We start from the raw sequence: 24,972 nt of genomic DNA on the forward strand, positions 1-24,972 counted from the left end.
CTTGTCTCACTTCTTGTTGTATCTGTGAGAAACTCTAAATTGTGTAGTAGAGCAAAGTTGAGTTTGTCAGTTAAATGGTTTCACAGTCCAGTGAAAATATATTCTCCAAGAAACATACTAAAAGGTTCTTGTTGAATTTGGCATGCAGAGTTGACTCTGAGGAACCTCTTGCTTCCCATCACTTAATGGTAAGGAACAAAAATAGCACAGACCAACCAACCTTTTGTGGGAAAGGTAAGGCCAAAATTAGCTAGGGATCCACAAATCTCTTCAAAAATAGTTCAGGATACTGCCTTTCATTTCTTTCTTTAACAAATCTTGATGTCATTATTTACAGTGAGACTTTAACCATAACTATAAACAATAAAAGGCAGTGTTGTGGAGATGGCATAACATTTTTGTGAATTTCTACAGTTGCGGGAAAATTGTTTTTGTAGTTACTCAAGATTCGGTAGAAGAGAGGAATTTAGACAAAGTGTATCTAAGATTTTTTCTCTTAGAACTTAATACACCTTTGAATGGATTTCATAGGGGAGTTATTTATTTGTTGTTTGTTTCTTTTGCATGGCAATAAGAGACATTTTCCTTGTGAGTAAAATTACAGGTCTGGATAGCTGAAAATTGATAATGGATCAGTCAGGATAGATCCAGAATTTTTACAGTCTGAAAGTTATCTTGCAGCCCACACAAAAAACCACTGTCTAACCCAAGGCTTTATCCAAACAGACAGAGAATATTCGTAAGAGTAGTGAGCTGCTGCCCTGCTTACAGTTGCAAGGTTTGCCAATGGAATTTTACTTTATGAACAGAAAAGTAGTTCCACATTTTTTAAAAAGCATTTAAGTGGGAAATACAGCTTCAAAACCTAAGTCTATAGATAAATATATAAAGTTAGTCTTATTAGTGTACATGTATTGATGTATCTACATATACAAAAATCTACACAATGATCCTATGTAGTACACAATATCCATTACTCAATTCTTAAGGATTTTTTAGAAGTGTTATGAGGTAATTTTAATGAAAGATGGTACTTTTTAAAGAAAATTCTTATTTTATTTTAGCACCTTTTGTTCTTCACTAAGAATTATTTTAATTTCTATTTGTTTTGTTGGCTTGGATGAAATGCATTTCTACAATATGTAGGGTTTATTTTAGAAGAAAGAACTTTTTTCATTAATGTTCAGAAATGTTTACTTCAAAAAAGAAAATATACTTACTCAAATTCCATTTTTTTTCTCCAAATCTATTTTATCTGATCTATTTTAGTTCCTCTATTACATCACGTAAACTGGACTTCAGTCAAATGGTTGCATTGATCAACTTGCATATATAATACTTCACAGTGCTGTATGAAACCTCTCCATTATGTCTGTCATTCCCAGGGCCTCATGCAGTCTGTGGATTCCTGCCCTGAATTTATGTCTCTTTCATCCCATTAAAACCATGGGGCGTTTAATGAAATTTGTTTCTATCATCTCAGCCTGTTTCAAAATACCCATGCTGTTATTTCTCTTTTATTGCTCCAGTATCTAGCTATAAACAATGCACCAAATGCTTGAAAGTCTCACCTTCAACTTTACAATTTAAGTCCTTGATTAATGAGGTGGAAGGGCTGCATAATGTTGATCATTTCCTTGTAAGTGGCAATAAATGATAAAAGCAGGTTGATGGGGAATGGACCAGTGAGGACATAAGAGGCAGGTGTGATTTCTAGCAGGTGTGGAGAGATAGGAAGGACACAATTGGAGCAAAGAGACAACCAGAACATAGAAAAGATTATCCAGCTAAAAGAGTGAAATCTGCTCTGGGTGGAATTATTTCAGCTAAATACAGGCACCTGGAAGTTAGACATCTGTTTTAATTCAGCCTGATCATCCATGCCTCCATTTTGACCCACCTCCAGATGACAGGATTATTGCCTTGGAGATGCTTGTTTCCTCCCAGGGAGGTAAAGAGAGCTTTGGGAAACGAACTTGTCCCCAGCCTGTTTAAACACTCTTGCTTTTAGATCTACCCCTTGTATTTGGTTGATCCCTATTAGCAGTTTTTCCCCAATAGCTGTGTACAGACTGGTGATGTCCCCTCTGCTTTCTTGAGATATCATCTTTCTTGCTGTTGAACATGTAGCTCTGACATGATCTTGGTCACCATGTGGTAACATTGCTGTTTTGGCACATTAATAAGCAGACAGTGCCTGGACTCTAGATCTCTTTCCTGCCTGTAATAATGCACCCATTAGACACTCTTGTCACTGCATGTCTTCCCCTCTTCTATAATGTCAGGTCATGTTTTGGAATTGCGCAAAAGTCTCCTTAGATAATAAAGTCAGGTTGTGTCCAGCTATCCATAAGTCTTCTAAATAGAAAGGGGAAGTGTGCAAGGTCACAGAGATAATGCTGCCCTGATCTCTGGATGTCTTTTTAAAAAAAAAAAATACATAGATTTTCCTAGCCTTTTCTTGATTCTCTCAATGAATGTAACAGAACAAAATCGGCATATTGTATCAGACCCTGCAAAGATAAGAGCTGACTGACTTCTTCCTGCTGACCCTTCCTTTTCGCAAAAAGGTTTAGCTATGAGCTACAACAAGATTTCAAGACCTCTGGCTATGCAACTGTAAATTAACCCTAAACAGCACAACTTGGAATCCCTGAGGTTCATTGCTCACAATAGCTCTGTCATGTAAGCTCACCAGGCCTTAGAGAAGTCTTCAGCTTTGCAGAACGGCTCTGGGATTTCAAAGTACACTTTTCTAGGATAACTCTTCAGGCACACTTGGAAGGATTTACAGAACTCCAGAGATCCGTGTTCTTCCACCATTCATTTGCTCCAATTGAGCACCCTTCAGGATACCTAGCCATAGAGACCTGGTGCCTGCAAAGACTCTGATCTCAGCTTTCATGGTGAGATTGACCTGGAGTTGTGGATTTTCTCAGTCAACCTTAGGACTTTGTACTTTCAAAGATTTGCCTTCAACTTGGAAGTTCTACTGTGCTTGCATGGATTGCGTGTGTGTCACAAACGTAGCATCCATCAGTTAGCCTAGCTTCAAGTTCTCTGGAGTCACATGAGAACTCAATAACAGTATTTATATATGGAGTTTGTACTTAGGTGCTTTGGCTGGCAAGAAAGGCTAAACTCTCACATCTCCATTTCAGCCAACAAAAATGTAGGATTTCCAGTTTTTCATTATCATTTGCTTGAAAAGAACAATCCCTGCATCAGGATGAACATAAAAGTTGTCTTGAACCAAGAAAAAATTTAGAACCACAACCATTATGATGCCAAAGTATACTCAGAGCTTTCAGCTGCCAAATGACTTCAACATTGCTGGTAGTTTGGATTAGTTGGTTTCTAATTCAAAATGATCAAATTTACAATAGCCATATACTCTCTTCCACTGTTCTATAATAGGTCAGTATTTCTGTTAGTGTCAACTTTACAATTACATTTCATTTTCTGAAGCACAGGAAATGCTTGGAAAAACACTGGCTGTTCACTCACAAAACAGATCAAATGCAGCAGCATTAGTCAACATTTCTTTTTCAATCTCTACATGATTCTGTTATATTTTAGGCGGTGCTATCAAAGCATATGATGCTGAGCAACAGTCTTACAGAGAACAGCTCTGTTGTATTTGTGTCAGTTCACGTCTTTGGTTGGTTGTGAATCACGGAATATCTCGTCAGAAAGACTGATGAACCTACAGCCTCTTGCTTAAGCATTCATCTTATTAATCATCCCAACCTATTTCTGCTCTGTTTTTAAAGCATATTTTAAAGGGAATGCTTAACTGTGATGAAATACAAAGAGTTCATTTAATTCTATGAGCGTGTGCATTGATTTCTGTAAAGTCTTTTTCTTTGGGGATCTTCTATCAATGCAACTGTCTGCTTTCTGTGCCATAGCAGTCTTCCCAGTGTCAAGAACCTGAGGCTATAGCTGTATTATTAAATAAAAAAGAGCAAGGAACTGTTCTCTAACACTGAGTCTTAGGGGCCATATCCATATTACACAGCCTTTGGCTCCAGGTCTCCTCAGGCTCCTGCAGCACAATGGTGATTTTATGTGCCATTCTGCATGTGGAGCAGGGGTGATTCAGAGCAGTGTCTTAAATGTGAGGTGTATACTGCAGCCCACAAAACAGCTGCTTTTATGACCCAATAGTGCTTAACAGGTTATGTCTAAAAGGTAGTGAAAGAGCAAGCAGGGATATTTGCAAATACATGAACAGTGCGTTGAAGGTTGGAGGGTACTGCGGAGGGAAGGGGAAGCAAAACCTGCTGTCATCATGTTCATACTGTGTGCCAGGTCTTTGAAGAGTAAGTGGTTAAGTCATTTCACAGGCTGAAATGGGCAGGCATGTAGGAGTCTGTCTAGTATCCCTGTGAAGGTGTGGTCCCTTTGTGATGGCAGTTGGGCAGTTAACAGCAGTAGTGGATGCTGTTAGTGGATATTGACCCTGCCATGCAATAATGTTCAACTGTTTTCTCACTGTGACTCATCACAACTGATTGCAACTTGAAAATAAATAGTGCTTCTTAATAGTGCTATATTTTGTGTATTAGTTTTATCTGATAACCTAATGATAGAGTTGCAATCAGCCTGTCTAGGCTGTTGTAGACACTAAAATGGGCGTACCCCACTCTCCTGTCTACATGTTCCCACCATGGTCCTTTCTCAGAATGTGTTCCCCTCAGTTCTGCAGAATGCTGAAATAGTGATGGTGGCATGGCTGAAAATGATCCTGAGGCTCATGATTACTGATGATGACACACAGAAACAAGATGGGAACATATGGCTGAGATTTGAGGGGAGAAAGCAGTGAGGAAGGGAACCTTTCCTTTTGAAAGCAATCATAAGACAGAAAGACTCAAGACAAAACACTAAAAAATTAAATTGTACTCCTCCCATGTATCCCCCTCCTGCCTTCCAAGTAACTCAAAAACCTACCTGACACAAACAAGAATAGACTAGGAATTACTACTTAGGGATCATGTTTGAGAGAAGACATGAGTTTTCCCTGGAGTCAACTAAAAGACAATTAAGACAAAACGTTAAGGTTCCAGGTGAATTAAGCCCAGAATAGTGATGCAGCACTCTATAGGTGCCTGCATGAAATCTGTTCAAGATTTTCTAAAGAAACGTGATAAGCAGGTGGAGAAAATCCATGTTGAATTAACCATGTCTCAACATCTATATGTGAGAGACTGCTCTCTTCTGTGGTGAATTTTGTCCTTTTAATGAGCACAAAAGTAAGAAATTTCTTTAAGAAAAAAATTATCTGTGAAAAATTTAAAGCTCTATTGGTATTGTTATCAAAAAAGCTCTGTAGATAATAATATGAAATATGCATGTAAATGTCCTGTGTTTTTTTATCATACCATATTGTACAATATGTGGAGAATCTTCTTCAGAGTGGTTTTAATGTTTATAGCATTAAAGAGTCTCCACACAGTTGTCTCTGGAGCTGCTAAACCAAGTTCATGCCAGGCAACTTGCAAAATTTCCCATTGGGATTGAATATTTCTGTATCAGTTTCTGTCCAGCACAATGCATGCTCTGTACACCTGAAAACAGTTTCCATTTGTTCATATCCCAAAGGAAGGAATCAACAGAAAGTACTCTGCTGGAGACACTACTCTTTCCTATGGAAAAGGGAGACTTTAGTTTATCATTGACAACAACAATAGATATTCTCTTCCTTATTGTGTGGGTTCCAGTTGGAATAAATTAATGTGTTGGGTTGACTCCTGCGGTCATAAATTTTCCAGTTTGAATTACATTGCAGCAGATACCAAGAAGAGAGTTGGCAGTGGTGACTGGTTTTAAGACTCTTCTTATACTTATTAGGATATAGTGGGAAAAGAGATTGAAGAAATCCAAACAAACTGCCCTTGTACAGGCAGATGATTTTTTTTTGTTGTTTTTTCCTGACAAATTAATTCCGGAAACATGAATGGGAAGATAAAATTTCACCTAGCTAGATGTGTAGTTTAGAGCACTTATCTACCTTCCCTTTATAATTAATGTAAGGAGAATCGCTCCATTGTGAGATAAGTGTCTAGAATAGTCACAGCCTTTTTTATTTAATATTCATGCTTAATGAATTATGTTCTATTTACAGGTTTTATCTGGGGTGAAATTAAACAGATGTGGGATGGTGGACTACAGGACTACATTCATGATTGGTGGAACCTCATGGATTTTGTAATGAACTCCTTGTATTTAGCAACAATCTCTTTGAAAATTGTTGCATTTTCAAAGGTAAATATTTTTTTAAAAAAATCAACAAAATATTTAAGATAAATGAAATTAGGCTTCTTCAAAATTTATTCTGTATTTGGAGGTTCTCAGGCTTAGCAGTGCAAGAGATGTTAGATGCACTCATTGAATGTTCTGCAACTATGACAAGAAGCTAGACCAGGATAAGAGTGAACAAAACATTGTGTTTTATACTTCTTCCTTGGCCCAGGCAATCTTTTGTTATTTGACCCTGAACAGTCATACTGTCATTTTCTTGGAAAAATCACTGGTAATATTTAATAATGTTTGCAAAAATTATGTTTTGTGTTACTATTTTTCAGTAAGAAATTATTACCCCTAGGACAATTTTATGCACTTTTTTATGTACAAAACTTCTGGACAGGACTACAAGAAAAATATTTGTTCAAAATGGTGGGGGGGAAGCTAAAGAGCAAGATTTTAATTTTGATTTGAAAATTTATGATAAGTGCAACATGAAAAAGTAAAGCTGAACAGGATAAAATGGTCACTTGAGGCTGGGTATGTTCATTTTCTCATCCTTTTCATGGACATTTTATGAATAGTTTTATATTCCCACTGAAGTGTCTTCCAGCAAAACAGCCCTTCTTTCTAAAGCCGTGGAACATGTTGCATTTTGTGTGTATTCAACATGAATCCATAATATGATAGAAATTCCTCATTAAATGAAATATTTTAATCAAAAAATGGTCTCAAGTGCAAGGAAACCACATCTGAAAGGAAATGAAACCATTTCTTAGCATCTGTCATGCCTGTTATCACATCCAAGTAAAGATAACAAGCCCATTTTTACTGGTCACTGTGATCAGCATTGTAATTCAGCTTTTTCAAGTTCCCTGTCACCAGCTACCCTGTATGCATGAAAGGAGAGTCTCTTCTCTGCCAAGATCCTTTTGGCTGGGTAAAGAAGAGGAGAGAGCCATCAAGTAGCTGGTTACAGCTCCCTGTCCTCAAACAGCAGCTGTTCATGCTGCAGCCCTGCCATAAGTATAGAGGAACATAGGAACCTCTAATTTATATCATCTTGTGTCTATTCATAAGGGTTCACATGTCAGCTGATCAGGCAGGGGTGAGCAAAGACCTGTGATCCGTTGACACACTAGCCTCCTCCTGTTTCAAAAGGTTTCTGGCGTGCTGGCTCTCTGGCTGCAAACCTTTGGAAGTCTTCTCACTCAAAGAGATTTGGAGATGTTGCTTAAAAGAGCAAGATGCTCAAATGTGTGAGGAGAGCTGTCATTTAAAACTGATGAAATGCCTTTTTAGACACAAGGATGCCTTACCATAAAGTGACTGGAAAATAAATAGCCGTTTCACTGTCCCATGTAACAAAGCAACCAGTTCATTGAAAATGTATGTCTCCAAAGCATTGGAGACGGCCAGTTACGCACTTCAGCATAATATTAATTAGAAGATGTTACAATCCTTTCATCTCCCAGACAACTTTTGCTTATGGTAATCAGATTCCAGGGTGACAGTATCTGGGATAATGTGCATCCATTACTCTCCAAATTGGTGCTTGCATGACAATCATAATCAACACAGTGCATAAAGCACTATCTTTGGTTCTGCAGCTATTCATTTTTTACTGCATGTGCAACATTGCACCCAAATACCTTTTTATTCCTTAAAAGAGACTCAGTTGTGGTAGTCAATTCAAACACATGATCATATAATGAACAGAGTAATACAAGTGTAATTTAATACCCAGCCACATTTCCTTCAAATACTTACAACAGAGTTCCCCACCTCTATGCCAGATGAGATTGGGAGAATGCCAAATGTAACCAGTACGTTTTGACATAAAGGTCTTATTTTCATTTCCTAAACCTTGCAAGATAGGTTTTTCTAAAATACAACTTTTCATATTTATTGAATCAAATATATAAGCCCAGTTCTTAGATGTATTCTACCTTCTGTGAATCAGCTTAAGCCACCTAAGAAAACATTTTAATCAACTCCCTTGAATAAAATTATGAGAGTGCCCTTGTAGTACTCTCCTGTGTGATAAATGTTCCCAGAGAAAAATGTAGTGTTTATTGCCCATTTGAGGCTCTCTGACTGACACAGTAGTTAAGCAGATGATGGGATAGTGTAAAATACACCAAAGAGTGTAATTTCAGGATGAGAGAATTGCTAAGATAACTCAAAGTTATCTGTTTCATTGCTGGTATTCAAATAAATGAGTACATGTCATATTTTTCAAAGGGCTATGTTTTTTGTCTCTGATTGTATATCAACATGTGAGGCCTTTTGAAATTATCCAGTGTATCCACTGAAAATGCTTTCTCCCCGATAAATAATGTCGTTATAAATAGTGCATTTTCACATGTTTTATGAGACTACAAGATGACAGTTTTTAAGCAACACATCTGTTTTGATGGAGGGTTATAAATATAAATAGAAATCATTGTACTCTAAGAAAAATGGGGGGTTTTATGCTTTTGGAAGATAATTTATTTTGTACTGATGCATAAAGTTAGGTGCAGTGCCAGCTTAGGTGCAGACCCTGCTTGCTTTATCTTAAATATTTGTTAAACCTGAGCATTGGACCTAGTGCTGCTTGCTTCCAATTCTGCAAGAAATTGCATGAAGTTCATATTACTGGTTATGTGTCTCAGCCACTGACATGAAAAGCTAGTAGGGAAACAGGTTCCTATTCAAGGCAAGAACTCTGAAAATTAACTAAAAATACATTATTTGTCTCAATATTTACTGTCTTAGTGATCACTGTGTCAGATCTAATTTGTTCAGTAGTAAATATTATATTTCTCTTCTGCCACCAGTTCAGCAGAAGCTGACACCTTATATGTTTGCATTGTAAAATGGTTTTGATTGATGTTTCACCAGATTCACAGACCAGATGTCCATTGACATAGGAGTATTAACCCCCCGCCCTCCCCCCAAAATTATGGACTCAATCCGTCAATATAATTGCTGTTTTAAAGCTCTTTGCTAGGTCATTCCCCTTCCCTCTTCCTACTGCTGCTCAGAAATTCAGCATAATGAATGCAAAGATTGGGGCATACATTTTAAAATGGGAAGAGTTCACATTTGCATATGGCCTTTCAGGAAAGGATTTAAATTACATTTCCTGAAATGGATATTATTTAACCTTTCGTTTTGCTATCAGAAACAAGGGGGTCACATCTGACCAAGGTCCAACAGCCCATTAAACATTCAGGTAGCCCGATCTACATTTCCATTTGATCTCTCTTGGTGCTTTCATGAGATCTACCGTTCATGACTTGTTTTCATGGGAAAACAGTGATCGCTCAGCTTCTTTCTCACAAATCTGATACTAGATTTGCATTTGAATTTCTTTGAGTAAGGATCATTATTATCTTGTATTCTCTGGGTGACATTGCACAATCATCATGTATTTGCTGCTTAGTTTGTTTTCCGCTCTTCTTAAGTTTCCATTGATGTGCCATGTACATTTCCTTCAACCAACAAGCCAATGATAGGTATAATTTAATCACATTAAGTGATGGTTCACTTTGTTACATGTCAAAAGGTTGTGTTTGCATTTGAAGTGGGGACGGAAACTCAACAGGGTCACAAAATAATAAAAGACAGACTGCACAGTATCAACATCATGATTTACAAGGTCATTGTTGCTATATTTGCTCTTACCATTTTCCATTTCCTAGGACAACAATCATTTATTTATTCTATATAGAATAGAAGAACAAGCATGAGTGAGAGAACAAATACTTCCATTCTGAATGTTTTGGATTGTTTAGTCCTGAAATACAGTTTTTCTTTTTTTTCGTATTTTCACTGTTTCTGGTTTTAATATGCCTAGTGATTCTGGCTCCTTTGCTTTCTTTTCCTTTTCACATGTGAGCTTCTTTGTTTTCATGGTTCTTCTTTGATATTTCTAGAATTCAGCATCCTATGGTTAGTGGAATCAATAGGGCTTTGTTGTCAAAACTCTCTTATTATTTTCTTTATATTATTTGCTGTCTTCTTTCAGCTAGTATATTTCACAGATCATTTCCAAACTTACTTCTCAGGCCTTCACCTTTCTCACTATTTTTCAGCCAAGTATTTCCAGTCTATTAAATCCTGTCTCTTCAAAACTAAAGTAACAGCCCTCACTTTCTGCTTACAACCCTGAAACTTTTTTCATTGCATCCACACATGCAGGAAGCACTAGGGCCCAACAAAGGCAGAGTCAGTTAAGCTGAAATAACACAGTTGTGCTTTTGATTTCCCTTTTAGAAATAAGAGGACATTTGATCTTTTCTGACTGTTTTAACACACCATTCTGTGTCTCAACCCGGAACATCACAGATAAAGTCCGTCCTTCTCACCTTTCTCCTTAACCTGATCTCATCTAGAAAACATGACATTGGATACATCTGTCAGACTACAACCATAAGATACCTTCTCCCCTACCCCAATAATCAATGAGGAGAAACAGAGGAAGCTAAAGAGCAACTCATCTAACCTGTTTGGGATATCTGCTTTCCTGCTACTCTAGAAATGCCCATTTTTCTTTACTGATTGTAAAACCAGGTGAGAGAGCACAGATGTGGCTGTCCACACCTGATTGGCTTAACTTGATCCTTGCTGTCTTACTATATCGTAGTATTCAGTGTTCTGTAGTTCCATGTTTTTCTCAGAAGGGTATTTCCTTAGATTCTTTTTCTCCACCCCCCCCCCCCCGCCCCCGCCACCCCATTGAATTTCCTTGGAATCTGCCATTACTTGCCTTCACCTAATATATGTCTGCAGTTGGATGCTTTTGATTCTTTGCCAAAAACTCCATGTCTTCCTAGTTTCAAATATCTTCTTTAATTTTTTTCATTAATATAATTTACCTTATTCCCCCAGCACACCTTGTGTATTTTTCCCTAATCTGAGCATCTGTTGCACTGTTCAGCACCTAATCTTTGCTTGTACTGACAGTTGTTCCTGGCTATTTAATAGATGCAAGTTTTCACATACCATGGTTGTAAACCATCAGAATTCACAGTAATATACTGTATAATATTATTCAAAGAAAGACATTATAGAAAACAGGCTGAGGAGTTCTCACCTCTCATCTCAATAAACATTGAAAATTTTTTTTTCATTTTCTTCTTGCTTTTATCTCTTAGCTGATGTCTCTGGTAACTCAGTTCTGTTTTCTACTGCCTGTTACTTCATCACTGATCTTGAATCAATCAGAATTGGACTGAGAACAATAGTGGGTGAGGCAGGATAGCATCTGTCATGGAGCTACAATGTCAAATGCAGTAAGACTTGATTTTACAGCATGATCATTAGGGAGAGGATAGTCTAGTGAAGAGAGTACTGACCTATGAATCCAGCAGGTCTGGATTTATTTCCCTACTCTGTAGTGAAAAATATCACTGGTGGCTGAAATGTAAAGCTGAGTAATTCTTAACTCTTCAATAGACTACTATCCGCCAGTTTTGCAGTTCTCATCCCCAAATTCACAAGACTGTTGGACGCTATGGCTGCTTATATATGACTAAATAAAACTGTGCCAGGGATTGCTGTCAGGCAGTAAGAATGTCTCATCTACACTACCAGTCAGTTAGAGCAACTCTGGCCTGGTGGGGTCCTGTGCCAATTAGCACTGTCCAAAACAGTGCCCAGTTCCCATCCACAATGTGATTCATAGAATCATAGAATGGTTTGGGTTGTAAGGGACCTTTAAAGGTCATCTAGTCCAACTCCCCTGCCATGAGCAGGGACATCTTCAACCAGATCAATTTCTCCAGCTTGTCCAGGTTCCTCTGAATGGCATCCCATCCCTCAGGCATGTCAACCACACCACTCAGCTTGGTGTCATCTGCAGATTTGCTGAGGGTGCACTTGATCCCATTGTCTGTCACTGGTGAAGAACAGGTTCAGAGGAGGCCACAAAGATGATCAGGGGCTGGAGCACCTCCCATATGAGGACAGGCTGAGAGAGTTGGGGTTGTTCAGCCTAGAGCAGAGAAGGCTTCAGGGAAAGCTTATAGCAGCCTTCCAGTACTTAAAGGGAGCCTACAGGAAAGATGGGGAAGGACTCTTCATCAGAGAGTGTAGTGATAGGACAAGGTGTCATGGTTTTAAACTGAAATAGGGAAAATTCAGATTAGATATAAAGAAAAATTTCTTTCCTGTGAGGGTGGTGAGACAGTGGAACAGGTTTCCCAGAGACGTTGTGGATGTCCCCTCCCTAGAAGTGTTCGAGGCAAGGCTGGATGGGGCTTTGAGCAACCTGGTCTAGTGGAAGGTGTCCCTGCCCATGGCAGGGGGGTTGGAACTAGATGATCTTTAAGGTCCCTTCCAAACCAAACCATTTTGTGATTCTATGACTCAATGATTCTATGATATTAAACAGTACTGGTCCCAGTATGGACCCCCGAGGAACACCACTCATCACTGATCTCCATCTGGACGTTGAGCTTTTGACCACTACTCTCTGGATACACCCATCCAACCAATTCCTTATCCACCAAACAGTCCACCCATCAAATCCATATCTCTCCAATTTAGAGAGAAGGATGTTGTGGGGGACCGTGTCAAAGGCTTTACCAAAGTACAGATAGATGATATCAGTAGCTCTTCCCTTGTCCAGTGATGTAGTCACTGCTTCATAGAAGGCCACTAGATTAGTCAGGCAAGACTTGCCCTTGGTGAAGGGATGCTGGCTGTCCCTCATCACCTACCTGTCCTCCATGTGCCTTAGCATAGGTTCTAGGAAGATCTGTTCCATGATCTTCCCAGGCACAGAGGTGAGGCAGATAGGTCAGGAGTTCCCAGGGTCCTCCTTTCTAACCTTTTTGAAAATAGGTGCAATGTGTCCCTTTTTCCTGTCACCAGGGACTTCACTTGACTGCCATGACTTTTCAAATATCATGGAGAGTAGCTTGGCAAATACATCAGCCAATTCCCTTAGGACTCTGGGATGCATCTTGTCAGGTCCCATAGACTTATGTGTGTTCAGATATTTGAGGTGGTCTCAAACCATTTGAGAGCAGTCACCTTCTTTGGAGGGTGAGTGTGGGTGGAAAAGTTGTGATACCTGGCTCTGTTGTTTCGTGTGGCCCCAGTGACATAGAAGAGTCCTTTTCCTTACTACTGAGTGCATGCTCAGCAACTCTGAAGGATGCATCTGGGTGGCATAGAGTAGGTAAATATGGACCACACTATAGACCCTCTTTGAAACCTGCTTCATATTATATTAGCCCATTATTTTGGAGTGCTTCATAGCATAATTCTGTCCTCTGATACGTTCTGTAAAATAGATTAGTGAGACGAAATAAATAATAATGAGTCTGCCACAGTAGTTAAGCCTCAGTTCAAAGTAACATCTTTCATCTTCAAGAAATTTTTTGGCAGAACTGGAATAGTAAAGAGTCACAGTTCCAGGGATCAGACTCTTTGAGAAGGAGACACACAAAAAGTTTACCATGGTTCATTAATAAACAGCTTTTTCATCATTGGTCCAGTGTTAGTGATTAAGCAATATACTTATTCCTTTATTAAATGTTGTCTTTCAACTTGCCAAAGTTCCTGCAGGTTTCTGTCCATCATTGTCATATCTCCCCTGTTTTCCAAAGAAATAATTTACCTGATTTTACAGCTGAAAGTTTCTGTAATTCTAAAAACCCAGGTGTACAAAAACTGTTCCTTTTACTCTCAGTCAGAATTGTTAGACTTGCTTTTGCTACTGTGAAAATTATAACCAAATGCAAAACACAGGCAAAAACTTAGAAAGCATAGACCATCCTGCAGATAAAAATGAAGGACAAGAACATGGGTACTGCCCATTTTTTGTTTTGCTAAAATAAAAAACTCTCCTGAAGACATGTTGCTTTCCAAAAGATGTTTAGTTTTATTGTGCTATCTGCAAATTAATTGAACAGCTTATAAAGAAACTGACACACTCATTTGTTGATAAAAATAGAGGAGTAATTTCTTCCCTTCTGCTTGTTTTCAGTATAGTGGGTCAGTTCCACGGGAGAGCTGGGACATGTGGCATCCAACCCTGGTGGCTGAAGCCCTGTTTGCAATCGCAAACATCTTTAGCTCCCTACGCTTGATCTCATTATTCACTGCAAATTCTCACCTGGGACCTCTTCAGATATCTCTAGGAAGAATGTTGCTGGACATTTTGAAGTTTCTCTTCATATACTGCCTTGTGCTGCTAGCTTTTGCAAATGGATTGAACCAGCTGTACTTCTACTATGAGACAAATGAATCTGGCAACTGCAAAGGAATACGATGTGAAAAGCAGAATAATGCATTTTCAACGTAAGTGGCTGATCTATTTCTGTCCGTGTGTCCCCCCCCCCCCCCCGCCCCCAATATTTTAATCACTTAGATGTTGTTTACAGGAAAGAGGCTGTCTGTTTTCTATTGGTATTACAGTGGTGTCCTGACAAACACATGTAAAGTTACTGTAATTAAAAAAAATAATATTAACATTACATCACTCTGTAATAATGTTCATCGCATACCATAATGAAGTCTGTACAATTCAGCCCATGCTTATGATGCTGTAGTGTAGCTGAACGTTGTACAAAAGTGAAATTATGTCAAGCTACCTAGTTGTAGAGGATTTTTTTAAAGTTGGTTATTGTTATTTAGCTTCCTAGCTATTGTCCGAAACTTCTCTAAGGCAGTATCATAAAATTTAGTTACAAAAGCACGTTTCAGTTGAGAGCAACATGTTTGTCTTTTTAATGTCTCCATTCTTTGCAAAACAAAACATATGCTAATGATAATAATGTCTTTCTAATTATCCAGCTCCTTTTATCTCAATGGCTCTCAACACAAACCAGAAATTGCATAAACTGACAACACTAAGAAGGTGTGAGGATACCATAATTGTCTTAACATCTTGGTGAAACACAATCATTGAGTTACTTTTGGATCCTTATTCTACCCTCTACAGTCAAGGCAAAGGATCGAAATACTTCAAAGGCAGATGTCCACAATAAGATCTCTAAAACTTTATCCCTCAGAAGTTTGAACACAATCAGCCTTTTACTCATAGGCTATTTATAGATTCAGTATTGTATATCTAGAGGCTCAAATTTGAAACATCAAGCCATTGTTTCCCCAGAAAGATATTCCATGTTGCCTATATTGTGATAAGTATCATTCATCTCAGTCAAGTCAAGGACTTTTGTGTGTTTAGGAAACAACAATCTGAAAAGTACATGAATTGTTATTATACAGCTATTCCTTTCGGGTTTTGTTTTTCAGATTATTTGAAACACTGCAGTCATTATTCTGGTCTATATTTGGACTCATCAATCTCTATGTGACCAATGTGAAAGCAAGGCATGAATTTACTGAATTTGTTGGGGCCACAATGTTTGGTACCTATAATGTAATCTCTCTGGTTGTTCTACTCAACATGCTAATAGCCATGATGAATAATTCTTACCAACTTATTGCTGTAAGTTGCTCCTTATCCTTAGATCATTCATAATATATACCTTCTCTCTGTTCCTACATCCCATTTTTCTGGCAATAAATCTTTTTTACAGACAGGATATTGGGACAAATTCCCTGACTTGTTCTAATTCTTTTGCACTGTTCTGGAAGGACACAGAAACCAGACCCCAGCTGGATTGGGCAGAAGGGAATTTCCCCACAACTCTGGATGGGGAAGAGGTGGCCCTGCTGCAGAAGACAGCTCGTAGGTTGAGAAGGGTGTCCTGAAGCTTCTGGCAAGTGAGATGGGCTACAGTCATGCCCAAGCTGCATTGTGCAGGACCTCTCCTAAGAAAGAGACTCTGCCAAAGATTGTTCTATCTCTGATTTATTTTTAATACATTATATTTATTAACCTTTCAAAGGCTGTTATTTTTGGATTTTTATATAGCATGAATATACAGTTAATAGAAATTGGATGCTCATGTTTCATGGACAATTTTGGACCCATTAGCAATTCAAGCAAAAGGTCATGACTTCTTATTCAGCAGTGTCCTTTTTTCTCCTTTGGTGAAAACTGTCTTTATCCTTATCAGAGCTATTGGCTTATTTTTATTTCTCAGCTGCCTATGAAGAAGACTAATGAAAATAAACAGATTCATCATGTGATAATTCAAAGATGATCATGCAGAAAGCAAACAAATAAAAGAAAGCTTCACAGTCTTAAGATTTTAAATTGTGCATTTTTGCTAATCTGGAAATTACAAGTTTTTCCACAAAAGAAATACTGACTACATGTGTTTATGTAATGCTAGTTGGCAAAGTCTGATACACAATAACACAATATACTAGCATTCATCAAAACTCAGACTGAATGTAGAATACTTTTCCTACTACAACTTCTAAATTACTGGTTCAATTACTGTATATCTGGCTAAATATTTTAATATTTACTGACTAAACATTGAAGGCTAGACCTGTAGTTTAAGTTCTTGGCTACTATATTTGTTGTTCAAATCTTAGTAATTTAAACTTCTTGTTCAGGTGCTAGGATTTAGCAATATTTCCATGGACTTTAGTTTTGATTTGTTTCAAACTTTTCAAATTTATACAATATTATATAGAAGCCAAAAGAAATAAAATTTAAAATAAAAATACTGCCCCACCCCCCAACCTATTCCAAATATATTTCTGAAGTAGGAGGAAAAAAAGATACTTGACTCAACAGTTTTAAGTAGCCTCATGATTTGTTGGATAATCTATTTGTGAATTTCTGGGGCTGGCAATTACTAAGAGAGTGCATGAGACTTACAGACTTGTTGAAGCTGCTACACAGCAGAGTAATTAAAGTGATTTATGTGGAATAATGAGCTGCTATTATAACAAAACATCTCTTCCAGAAATGTTGCATTTTTCTGCTTGTAATTATCCTTTGTTGTTTGAGAGACTTTTAATTATTTAAAAGCCTGTAGCAAGGAAAGAAAGGTTGAAAGTGGGTATATACTGTACATATCTAATATCTCTTTACTGAAGTAAAGCAGCTTACCTTTGCTTTGTGTTAAAGACCTTCTGTCAAAAGAATATGCTAGTAATTTAACAAGAAAATTCATTAGTATTTCAGGGTTGTTCTAGTTTTAGGTTTACAGATTTTTGTAGATGTTTGTTTCATCTCCTTAATTACAGCAAGATCTGTGCTGGTGCTGTGTTTCTTGTGCGCAGGATCATGCAGACATTGAGTGGAAGTTTGCTCGAACAAAACTCTGGATGAGTTACTTTGAAGAAGGAGGAACTCTGCCCACTCCTTTTAATGTCATACCAAGCCCAAAGTCTCTGTGGTATCTGATCAAATGGTTATGGAGACACCTTTGCAAGAAAAAAATTAGAAGAAAGCCTGAAAGTTTTGGAACGATAGGAGTAAGTCCTGTGTTTTACTCTGCCTGTAGTCCTGCTTTTTGCTATCTAGATGAGTCTTTCTCAGCCTTACAGAGCATCCAAACTGTCAAATAATGTGCATATGAGTTAGAGAATAATTCTAGCAAAGAATGTTTATTTTTTGCATTCATTTCAATGTATTTGAAGAGAAATCATCATCATATTCCTGTGCAGTGACAATATGAACCATGACTGTGCCTCATCTACAGATAATGCAAAAAAGATTAAAAGCAAACCAAGTATGAGAGATCAAATGTGTATACTTGTCTACCAATCCCAAAGGTGTGGTTGATGGTCTCTAGTTCAAATGTCACAGTTCAAGTATCATTGACGTATCATGAACCATAGACTTGTGTATAAAGTATTCATCATGGGATATTCTGTGTCTGTCTGTCTGTCTCTCTCTCTACATGTAATGAAATGGGTTTACCATAAAAGTATTCTTACCAAAAGCTGCTCCCATTTAAGAAAACATTTTGAAATCCAGCATTTACTTGGAATGGTTCATTTGAATTTACAGGTACGATTATTTCAGAATCACATTGGTACTTTATTCTAATAGTGCTGATTAGCAGTGAAATTTCTAGGAAAAAAAAAAGAGGGGAAAAAACACACAAGGGGAGCAAGAATAATCCTGCACCTGGATTCAGCAGATGCCTGTGTAATATCTCAGCCATGGACTTTCTCTGGTAGCTGCAGTGGGTATAGCAGATTTGAATTTGTACCTCCTAGATTTATCCAGTTGAGATACCTCAGCCAGCAGCACAGTTGTTACATATTTTCAGAGGAAATATCCAGGCAATAACCTAACCCACCAACAACTAAATCTCTCTAGTTAATGTTTTCTGCATTTCCCTCAGTGAGCGAGTCAGTACCTCAGTAGCTAGACTGTATTTAGTCAACTCCAACATAAAGAAAACTATTGTGGATAGAATGTGGATAACGGCACTTTCCCTACCATAGGGATTTGATGAATATAAATGTTTTCAAGTCTGTTAGGAACTCAGATAGCAAGTCATTAAGTGAGAGTATGATAGTGTCATGTGTGGGTAAGGAGAAGAAGAAATTGTTATAGTCCTCGTGCTGTTGACCCTGGTAGCAAAACTTCAATTCATTTAGAAGAAGCCAGGGGATACGATACAATTCTTTGCTGGACCATTACTCTGTCAACCTTCTCTTTATATTTCTTCCCAGTATCTTGAGAAGTGAGTAATAAAGTTAGGCTTTTCCTACATATTCTCCTGTCATATCCTGGCATTCAATTTAATCGCCAGATATACTTGGAGGAACAAGTTCACACGACTGTACAGATATACAGTAAAGAGGAAGAGTGACATATAAAACTAATTCACAGTTCCTCAACTGATGAATGGATTTTGTCCTCTTTGTGAAAAGCTTCTAATCAGGCTTATTGCAATATCCTAATCTTGTTGGCCAGTATCTACATTGTGAAAGCAAAATATGCTTCACTTAGCTGTCATACTTGTAGACAGGAAAGAAACAGCCAGAAAAAGAATCTTATAAGCATGAGGATGACATTGAAACAAACCAGTAATAGAAGACACGAAAGAAACATTGAAAAAATCCCATTAAAATTAATATTAGAAAAGCAGTGAAGATAGACAAACAGTGATTCAGATAGAAATAAAAATAAAAGACATGAACGAGCATGAATGGTGAAGAAATTCAAAAATAAAACATCACTGTGTAACCTAGCAAGGGAAAGAAGTAAATGCAGAGACCAATGGGAGGAAAGACTGAGATTTTCTTAGAAAGAGAAAATCTAGAGAGTGATGTAATTGTCTGTGTGGGGGAGTGGGCAATGCTTCTAGGCATTTGTTAAACATTTGGTAGAGATGATTAGCTAGTGTAAACTGATAGAGTGATATTAAAATTAATGGAGTGATGCCAGTATATAGCAGCTGAGGATCTAGGCTTGGTTAACACAATATCCCTGTTTGACTGAGACAGATCCAGAACACCCTTATATATCCTAGCAAAACCTTCAGTACAATATTTTCTGTCAGACTTTTCTGAACTGCAGCTCTGGGAGTAAACTCATTCCTAGCTCTGTGGAATAATAAAGAGACAGAGTGCTCTTAGTCCTGTGCTGAATGGCATGGTGAGGAAGGGGGTTCCTGCAGCTACCTCCTGCTGGGGTACATAAATACCAACTTCTAGAAATTAGCAACTTGGGTTTGGAAAACTGGTGCAGCAAAAGGTCAAAGGGCAGAGAGTCTAAACACAGAGCTGGTTGAGAATCTTTCCAAATGGAATTTTCTTTTTTTTAAATCAAAAAAATACAAAATCCTGTCTCATCCCACGCGGTGGGTTATGGGGGATGGGGGTTGAATCTTTTGAATTCCCCAAGAGCCTGCATGCAGTGGAAGAGCCAGTCTCTGCTCGGCAGAGCTGCAGGGCGGCAGAGTCACCATAATGACTCAGAGGAACAATTGTGCTTGTGAGTTTATTAACTGACCACTTTAGTGAGTGAATGGAGACAATTTGGCAATGATCAACTGATCACCATCTGGAGAACAAATAAAGGCACTTTGGCGATGAGACCCCTCAATGATCAACCATCTCAATTCAACTCCTACAAAACTTATACACATGAATAGAGACAGAGCAGAAAGAGTAAAGAGAAAAGAGAGGAGGAACGGATAGGAAAACAGAAAATCACCACCCTTGGATCCTGCGTTGTCACAGAGTAGCCAGCTTGGTCTGTAGGTGGTGGGTCAACAAAGACACACATGGGGTATTGCCTTTATATAGTCTTTCTTACACATGCACAATAGGTTGTTCCAGAAGGTTCACATTTTCTCTGGCTTGTACCTGCACAGTTAGGCAAGTTCTGTCTCTAGGCAACAACAGGAGGGAGGGGGAGAGAAACAGCCCATCGTCCCACCTCTGCAGGGCTCGCTCCACTTCCCCCCCACAGGGCATCCCACTGGAGTTGTTTGAGACATCCTCTTACAAACAGTTTCTTGTTTATGAACAGTTTGTGACAAATCCTTAAACCCCAAACTTTTTAATTAATATATACCAGTTTCAAATAAGCTTTTGTTGAGAAAGACTTTTCAGGTTCAGGAGGGAATGTCTGTTTGGAGAGAGAAGGAGCAGGTGCCAAGTAAAGCAAATAGCTTGGGCTAAAGGGAGACCCAGGTTCACTTCTGTTCTCCAGTGGATATTTAATTATTTACCCCAAGCAGAGCAGATCTGACAGGAGAGATCTCCCTCTCAAAATCATTAAGATCCTGGGGGGGGGGTGCGGGGGGTGGGGAAGCGCTCTCTTGGGAGAACAGAAGAGAAGGAGCTGCTGAACCTGGCTTCCTTATGATTTGAACGTGAACCACTAATTACTGAACTGTTTGAGAGTGGAGGACATAGGTGAGGGAGAGATATAGAACATTTTTGGTTAATTTCTGTAAAGAAAATTTTTAAAAAATTGTTTGATGAGAGAAAGTGGAAATCCCAAAGTCTGTGAAAGAATAGGGCCATGTCCATTGCTAGTTTCCACTGCAGAATAGGTGCTTAGCTGCAAGTATAGCTGAAACTCCTCTGAAGCAGAGGGCTCACCAGCCAACAGGACTTCTAGCTGCCTGGAAAACATGAGTGGCTGTGACTGACCAGGCAGATTCAGTCCACACATCTGGGCATCTCATAAATCTACAAAGTTCTTCAGCTAGCTTCTCAGCTATAACAGAAGCCCCATAAAGGCTATCTGAATTTGGAACAGTTATGTGCCCAGGCTCCAAAAATGGGATAAGGTGTGGGTATGCACTCTGCACTCTGATTTCCACATTAGGAAAATCTGTCCATACCCATCAGAGTGTGAAAGCCACTATTCACTTCAGCAGTCAGGTCTACACAGAATTTGGGTAGATGTAGTAAACCAGATGCTGTTAACTGGATTTTCCCCAAGAAGTTAAGTCATCAGAGAATGAATGTGCACATCATGGTGATCTCACAGTTTGTCCTGGGGGAATGCACTGCTTTCTGGTTTTGAAAAACTTACTTATGTCACCCACAGCTCAACCTTGGGTTCCCAAACTTTTTCAATTGTCCCAACAAACTGCATCACAAATTAAATTTAGAACCTCTATGCCCTTTCAACCAAAGGGAAATGAAGAGTTTTTCTCTGCCTTTTGTTCAGGAATCTCAGATGACAGCGCTCTGACTCCAGCTCACTGGAATCTCCCTTGTAATAACTGTGGCCTCAGAGCTACAAGATAAGCTTTGTTCAGACTGACTTCTTTTCACTGAGTCCTGCATTATGAACTCAGACTCCTTTCCTATGACCAGTACTGGGGAAAAAAACACTATGGACTCAGTTTCAGGCTCATTTTCTTACATTGGCTATATGGATGTATGGATGCCATGCTGTCTGCAAGACAGAACTCAGATTTCAAAACATTTTGTTCTGAAACCTCTAAATGCTAACTTTTCTAGTAGGAAGCTCTAATCAGTAGTGACGTACTATGGTGTTTTCCAGTAGAAAAAGCAATAGTGTGCATCCAAAGGCTGAGTCAGTGCTGGAGGATACAAAACAGATGATAGACAGAATGGAGTTGGCTTGTTAAAGCCAGCATTTTTCAAGGCTTAGGCATGGTATCTGCATAAGAAAACTTAGTACTAAAAAGCCAGGAATCATGAGCTAGGAATGAATCAAGGATGTACTAAATGTGTCACCAACAATCCACTGTAGAAATATATATAAGTGTACAGTTGCAAGTTCATTATATGCAGGCAGAACTCATTCAGGGTCAGGATAGTTTGCCACAGACATCCTAGTGAATGGATTTATCTGACTCATATGAAGAAGAAAAATGTCAGCAGAAGTAAGTATGGCTTGATTGCTTGGGAGGACTATCTACAGTGCTGCTTATAACAAAGCTATCATGGGAAAGAACAGGGTCTGCAGGGAAGTGAAGTGCCTCTGAAGAGAGCTGATTCATTTGCATCTCCTTGGATGTTAGTTCTGTGGTTCTGCCATCCTTTGTTTTACTGGGACAGCTGAAGCTGTGGATGGTGGAGTCAAGGGGAACTTTTTCAAGGTTTTTTCTCCAAAGCAACACACTGCCCATGCATGCTGGTGGCAGATTCTCTAGCCACAGCTACAGATGAAGGAAGGCCAGGGTGCTTACATGTGATTTACTAGTACTTCAGCTCTGCTATTAATTAGACAGAGATCTTCTACCTTTCATATTTCAGCACATTTTTATTTTCTGTCATTTTGACATATCCTGGGTGTGCAGCATTCTCTTTAGCTAATATCACAAAGTATCTCCTACACTTAAAACCCTGAAATAAAGGTGTGTGGTGCTCTTTTTATATATTTATATATATATATATATCTCGGTTCTGTTAACTTTGCCGGCTCGTCTTTGCAAAAACCAGATTAGTAATGTAATTCTATTGATTAGGCTGAAGTTTTCCTGACTGCCCAAGGCCTGTGGGTGTCTCAAGGCGACTCCTGTTGGCCATCTGAAATCCATTGCTATTTTAAAAAAAAGAAGAGATGTAAGAAAATAAACCCCAGTCCCACTGGTATAAATTGGACTATTTTCCTCAAATTACATTTCACTTCATGTCTGATCAGTTGCCAAAAAGTTCTTACCTATAATTTCAAGTATTTCAGAGGAGAAAATGGAAAGGATTGTCAGGGATATCTTTAGTAATTAACTTTTTTTTGTGCATCTGATGTTTAGATAAACAGTTATCTGTTTTGTAGCTGTCCAGATTTTTATGCCATTTTTCCAAGCAACCTACAGGATAATTATTATAACTTGTAATAGAAAATCTTCTTTCCCCTTCTCCTGTTCTTTGTTCTCCAAGTGCAAAATGATGCAACTCCTAAGTCAATATACATATTTTCTATTTTCTCTGTAATGTGTGTTATTGAAAGTTGAGTGAAGAAATAACACCTTCCACCTGGAATGGAAATCAGTAGTGTGAAGTGTTTGTTGTATAGCCAAGGAAACCTCTTTCATGGGGAAACCTCTTTGTCAAGTTCTTACCCTTTTTATGGGATGCTTCTATTCAAGATGAGGAATATATACCATGACTTCAGACAATCCTCACATTCTCTGGACCTTTATCACTCAGCAGTTTGAGGTCAAATGCAGACATTAAATTTGAATTCCTGCTTTGTAAAAGTTATAATTTTGATAAAACACTTCAAAAGAAGTAATTTAACATTAACAAATTATTGACTGTTAAAGAGATTTTTCTTTCAAACCATGCAATTTACTAGGAATGGCATAATCAGGAAGACCAAAATAATTGTCACTACTAGTAGAACTACTATTAAAAGCTTCCTAAAGGATATTAGTGTCCCCTTTGGAAAGGGATAAAAGTATCCCCATCAATTTCATGACCTCATACAACATTGTCATCAGAAGAGTGGTTCTCCCCCTGTTGCTATTTTTAGTCAGCTATAGTTTTCAACACTTCTTCATGCACATAGCACAATGGTTACTTGAAAGAAATTTTGAACCACAAATGAGACTATGACCAGGCTGAGAACTAAATAAGGACAATATGAGTGTTAATGCCATTTTTTTTATAGTGAACAGCTTGATTTTCAGATGCGTTTAAGCAAAGATTTATTCTGCTTTCAGAAGGAATCAAAAAGTGATTATGAACTGGAGACTGAATCTGAACATTTAAACAGAGAGAGAGAACTGATGGGGGTAATAACTTTGATAGGTTATGTGTATGCATAATTCCCTGTGTAGTATGCATGTGTTTGTGTATGAAAACACACCATTAAAATGTATTCTCTTTCAGCTTCTCAGTGGTATGAGTTGAAAACAGCTGTTAAGTACAGTAGAACATTTTTGGACACGTTACTACACAAGTAAATTTGTTTACATAGTCATCCCAAATTGCGCTTGTTGACAGTGCATTGAGTGGAAAAGCCACAGCCTCTGTTTCTGGGCGTTTCAGAACTGATTGCAAAAAAAAAGGATAAACCTCATGTAGCTATTTCTTGTTATGGGTACAGAGTTAAACCCATACATTTATTTCACATTTCACTGTAAAATAAAGCAAAAGAGACAGCAACTGCAGAAAGTATTCTGTGAGACAAGAATCAGCATTTGTTTTATTTATAGAAGTTATTAGCTTTACCTGAAGTGCATTTCAATGACACCTTGAAGTGTTTTTCTCCTTACCGGTGAGTCAGATCTGTCGTTGAGAGCTCTCTTAGCCACAGACTCCCTTAGTGCTCTCTCAGCAGGAATGAAACATCTCCATCATGTGGTCAACTGTGAAAAAATTTTTTTTTTTTTTCTAAAAAACAGCTAAAGGCAGGTGGTGGGAGGGTATCGGCCTCCCCATGGCTGCCCTGCCCCCTCC

At 38.3% G+C, this 24,972-nt stretch overlaps 1 protein-coding gene across 2 annotated transcripts in view; it reads left to right on the forward strand.

The window, feature by feature from the left end:
• Positions 1–24,972, forward strand: part of TRPC4 (transient receptor potential cation channel subfamily C member 4) — a 162,011-nt gene that overhangs the window by 128,634 nt on the left and 8,405 nt on the right. For both annotated transcript variants that reach the window (XM_074859785.1, XM_074859786.1), the window contains 4 exons: positions 6,131–6,270; positions 14,234–14,547; positions 15,505–15,700; positions 17,398–17,592. In XM_074859785.1, coding sequence (XP_074715886.1) covers positions 6,131–6,270; positions 14,234–14,547; positions 15,505–15,700; positions 17,398–17,592 — 845 coding nt within the window. The remainder of the gene's footprint in view (positions 1–6,130; positions 6,271–14,233; positions 14,548–15,504; positions 15,701–17,397; positions 17,593–24,972) is intronic.

The sequence above is a fragment of the Strix uralensis genome, chromosome 2, assembly GCF_047716275.1.
Source record: "Strix uralensis isolate ZFMK-TIS-50842 chromosome 2, bStrUra1, whole genome shotgun sequence".
Taxonomy (NCBI): domain Eukaryota; kingdom Metazoa; phylum Chordata; class Aves; order Strigiformes; family Strigidae; genus Strix; species Strix uralensis.